This window comes from Aedes albopictus, unplaced genomic scaffold, assembly GCF_035046485.1.
Source record: "Aedes albopictus strain Foshan unplaced genomic scaffold, AalbF5 HiC_scaffold_668, whole genome shotgun sequence".
In the NCBI taxonomy this organism is placed as follows: domain Eukaryota; kingdom Metazoa; phylum Arthropoda; class Insecta; order Diptera; family Culicidae; genus Aedes; species Aedes albopictus.
The window spans coordinates 20,189-24,984 of NW_026917496.1; the positions used below are offsets into that span (position 1 = coordinate 20,189).

At 39.3% G+C, this 4,796-nt stretch overlaps 1 protein-coding gene across 1 annotated transcript; it reads right to left on the reverse strand.

Moving 5' to 3' along the window:
• Nucleotides 1-1,030: 1,030 nt before the first annotated feature.
• On the reverse strand, nt 1,031-2,873 carry LOC134283974 (chloride channel protein 2-like; the record flags this gene model as incomplete). Its single annotated transcript, XM_062843947.1, is given in 2 exon segments — nt 1,031-2,013; nt 2,312-2,873. A coding segment is annotated over 1 exon segment (245 nt), but the record flags the coding sequence as incomplete, so codon positions are not given.
• Between the last annotated feature and the right edge of the window lie 1,923 nt (nt 2,874-4,796).

Genomic DNA, 4,796 nt, shown 5'->3' on the forward strand with positions numbered 1-4,796 from the left:
CTGCAGAAAAGGCGAAAAAGATAGCCAAATCGCCAGGAATGCCTGATTAGCACGGCGAACAAGGCCGAGAGGTGGGCCCAAATGCCCAGGCTAGATCTGCGTACGCTTCGTGGAGCAAAGGACGAACATGCAAGACTCCACGAAGCGTGCACATTTTCCGCGGTCTCGACGCAGTTTGTTCACTCAGACCATGCTCTCTGCTTGTCCGAATTTATGCAAGTATCACCTAAAGCGCCGATGGTCCGACAGAAATTAATAAACTGCTTTGGTTGTTTGCCTACTCATCACATAGACCAATGTGGCACCGTTACATTGGAAATTTTCCAAATCGGCTCCGAACTACAAAAAAGATGGCGCGTGGGCTCGAGGAGTGGGTAATAATTATTATTCAGGCGCAAATCAAAAGGTGATCCCAGAAAGCCGACTACGCAGGTCATACTGATGTCGCTACTAAGTTTGATCCAAACCAGCGGCATGGTCTTCGGATTGATCCGGGGTAGAGGAGGTCAAATTATGATGCACGCAGTATCATATCTTGATATTGTCACTCCATCGGGAAACAGGCGTTAGGGTTAAGTCGGGAAAGTAGTTCCTGCCCATCACTCGTTGGAAAAAGTTCTTTTCTCCCACTATCTGAGCTTTATCTAAGATAAATTAGGATTGGAAAGCGTTTTAATAACAGATCTATGAGTAATTTCGAATCTCTGACGGCAGTTTTGGCACACACCTAAAGAATATTATTAGCCAATTCCCTGTGATTGTAATTTCTAATCTTTCAATTCGGCCCTCTGCACCACCGTGAGTGCCCAGGACTAAAAGTAGTAAGTAATTCCCTGTGAAATATATAGTGACTGTTCTAACAATTTGTGGAGGATTTTTTATCTCACCTTAATAAACGTGTAACACCAACTCGCGAACCATAGAAAAGCCATTTGGAGTCGAAAATAAAATAATGAGACAGGGAATAAGATGAAACCAAGAGTCGTTTGTGTTGGAACTTGTGATGCCATTTCGAATGCTAAATAAAACATTTTCTTAAAATTTTCCTAATGACTTTATTTCACATGAAGGTTCGTATGCCACTATTCCAACGTAACAATTTATCTTAAACAGTCAGTTGAGGATAATAATGCTGTGTACTTCATGGCATGTTTTGCACACGTATAAAATAAAAACTCAATCGATCAACATATTTTATCATTTTCAGTGAGTTTTTTTTCTTCAATCCAAGTCTATGACTTTCATGTTTGTTCTGCATGCAAACACATTTCACCAACCTGAATCACACTTGCTTCGCACGACTTACAGGCTAGTAATAAAGGTAAAATGTCTTTTATTCAACAGTGATCCTTACCGTTTAAGCAGTTGCACCTATTTACAGGGTTTGGCTGAGGGCCTTCGTTTTGAACGACCCACCGCTAGTAATTGATCTAGACATTCAGTTGATTTTTTTCGTATCCGAAGCATTCACATTTTGTTCACCTAGAACTAAAATAAATGTATAATTTCCTATCGATGTGTGGGACTTGGCATGGTTTGGCTTAAATTTAAAATCTGGCGAAGCGTTTCTAAATGACCAAAGTGACTCTGTTGCTTGGCACTTTCGTTTCGATACTTTCTCCCCTTCACAGCTTTGTGGGTAATGCGCTCGGTTTGGGGCTACCTCGCCTTGTTTAACAGAATAATTTAATAGTTTATCGCACAACGACGGCGGCGTGACCGTGCCGTGCCTCAAGCGCTCACTACGAGTCGTTACAAGGTAACCACATGCGTCCTCAGATCCTAGACGGCCTGAGGTGTACGGCTAGAACTGAATGGGACTAAAATTAGAATCACAACTTTCTCGGAAGTATCGCATCATCTGCATCATCCTTGGTCTTCTTGGGTGTGGGTTTACACACGGGTAGTCTTAGCTAGGACAAATGTACACTCTGCTTAGCTACAATGCATGGTCACTGTGGTGATGGCATGTTTTTGGTTCGCTGCTCACGGGGGCGGCTATTCCTTGAACATCTGTGACGGAAGTAAGCAAGCCAAATATTAGTGATGAGATACAATCTGAATCATAACTATTATAAATGAAAAATGCAAAAAAGATGAATTCACGGAACATTATTTTGCATTATTGCCTTGTAAAATTTGTAGGTAATTCACTCAACTAAGATAATCAAAAATGAGTTGAAAAATAAATTAAAAATATTGGTATCTGTATGTTAATTTGTTATGTTGACTTTCCAAGTAAACAACAAGTATTAGACTAGACATTAGATCAACCTAAAACATGCATAATTAAGCCTAATTTCCCAAATACCTTATCCAACGATCCAAAACCGTCCCGGCTTTAAAGGTGAGATGTGAACTTAAATATCCTTTCGCTGTGCATTTAGTGTTCGGAAACCTAGAGTCGAATGTGAGTGTGTTGTTCGGAAGTGATTGAGTTATTTTGGGTGCTCTACTCAACCCAGTGTGTTTGTGTTGTGTGTACACGTGTCAATATGACAGGAAGCCATATTTTCGAGATACCGACGAGTTTAGTTGATTTGAGAAAGATGCCATCCATACCCCATATTGGACGTTATTTTAGCTAGTTTCCATTACTCAACAAGTTAGAGATGGGTTATTCTAGTCTTACGCCTGTGAGTCGTTGTTGTTGCAGTTGCCGTTGTTACTGTTGTCGCTACTGTGTATTGTTGAGGTGCTATTCTTATCGTTTGTAAACCTAACGTGATCTACTTCGATATCGGAGCAGTTGTCCGAGTAGGACAGTGCTGAATCCATAGAGGTTATCGTGCTATTTACTTTCTTATCACTGTAGGTTTGGTCTCCTTTGGGAAGAAGGGGCTCTTCGGGGGACGAGTTGTTGTTTTCTGCTTCTGAAATGGACGGAGAGAGAAGAAATTGTGTGCCTCTTTAGTTTGGTTGATGTTGTGACGAAACTTATACTTGTCCTCGTTTTACAGTCAGCTCAATAGTCATTAGTTTTAACTTACCTGCTTGCCAAAATCAATCACTGTTCCGTTAGTATGTCGAAATGTCCAAATTAATAGTCAAAATAGAATTACTTCATTAAAAAATCTTAAATATATTTATTAGTTAATTTACTGATGTTCCCAAAATTTGTATTCGATCTGCTTTAATTATTTGAAATTTTTGTCATGAAAGAGAGATAAGCTGCCTTGAAATGCTTTTTGTGTTTGTGATGGCGCCTTTCTCGTGCCTTAGAATTCTCATTTCAGTAAAGCTCAAGTGACATGTTGATGAAGATCCAGCTTCAAACGTTAAAAAAATCTATTGCATGGTACCAAAATCATACCGTTTATCTGTCTTTAGATGCTTGAGCCCTAAACTCTTAAAAAGCCTCAATCTTGAATGTTGGGCCGCTGTTTTGGATTTAAATCCGCCATCTTGAAAATTCTGGTCGTCATTTTTGGATTACATACTTCCTTCCCCATACCAGATATAATCATACTGAATGGTTTTAGAGCCTAAAACTCCAAACGCCATCTTGGATATTGGATCGCCACCTTGATAATTCTGGTGGCTATTTTTGGACTCCGGAAATCCTCCCTATACCAAATACACCCATATTGTATGTTTTATTAACATAAAACACCATTGAACAGCCACCATCTTAAATTTAGGGACGTCTTAGATTTTATATCGCCATCTTGAATATTCTGGCGGACATTTTTGGACTCCGGACATATTATCCATGCTTTATATGCCCACATTGCATAGTTTTAGAGCCTGAAATTCCCTTAAATAACCGCCATCTTGAATATTCCGTTCGTCATTTTTGGCCTCCGGATATCTTCTCCATACCAAATATACCCATATTGCATGGTTTATTAGCCAAAAACGCCATTGAACAGCAGCATCTTAAATTTTGAGACGCCATCTTAGATTTTAGATCGCCATCTTGGATATTTTGGTCGCCATTTTTGAACTTTGGACATCTTCCACACACCAAATATACTCATATTGAATGGTTTTAGAGCCTAAAACACCACTAAATAGCCGCCATCTTGAATTTGGAGCCGCAATTTTGAATTTTAAACCGCCATTTTTGGCCTCCGGACATCTTCCCCATTACCAAGTATACCCATATTGCATGGCTCAAGAGCCTTAAACTCCATTAAACAGATAACATTTTGATTATGGAGTTTCCACCTTGGATTTTAGACCGTCATTTTGTATATTATGTTCGCCATTTTTGGATTCCAGACTTATCCATGCCAAATATTGCATGATTTTAGAGCCTGAAACACCATTAAACAGCCGCCATTTTTAATTTGGAACTGCTATCTTGGATTTTAGACTGCCATCTTGAATATTATGGTCGCCATTTCTAGACTCCAGACTTCTTCCTCATACCAAATATACCCATATTGCATGGTTTTTTAGCCCAAAACACCATTAAACAGCCACCATCCTAAATTTTGGGACGCCATCTTAGATTTTAGATTGCCATCTTGGATATTTTGGATTTTGGATTTTTGGACTCCAGACATCTTCCCCATCCAAATATGCCCATAATGAATGGTTTTAGAACCTAAAACACCATTAAATAGCCACCATTAGTATCCATTGAATTGGGAGTCGCCATCTTGGATTATAGACCGCCATATTGTATATTCTGTTCGTCATTTCTGAACTTCTTCCCCATACCAAATATATCCATAATGCATGGTTTATTAGCTCAAATCACAATTGAACAGCCACCATCCTAAATTTTGAAACGCCATCTTAATTTTTAGATCGTCATCTTGGATATTTTGGACGCCATTTTTGGCCTC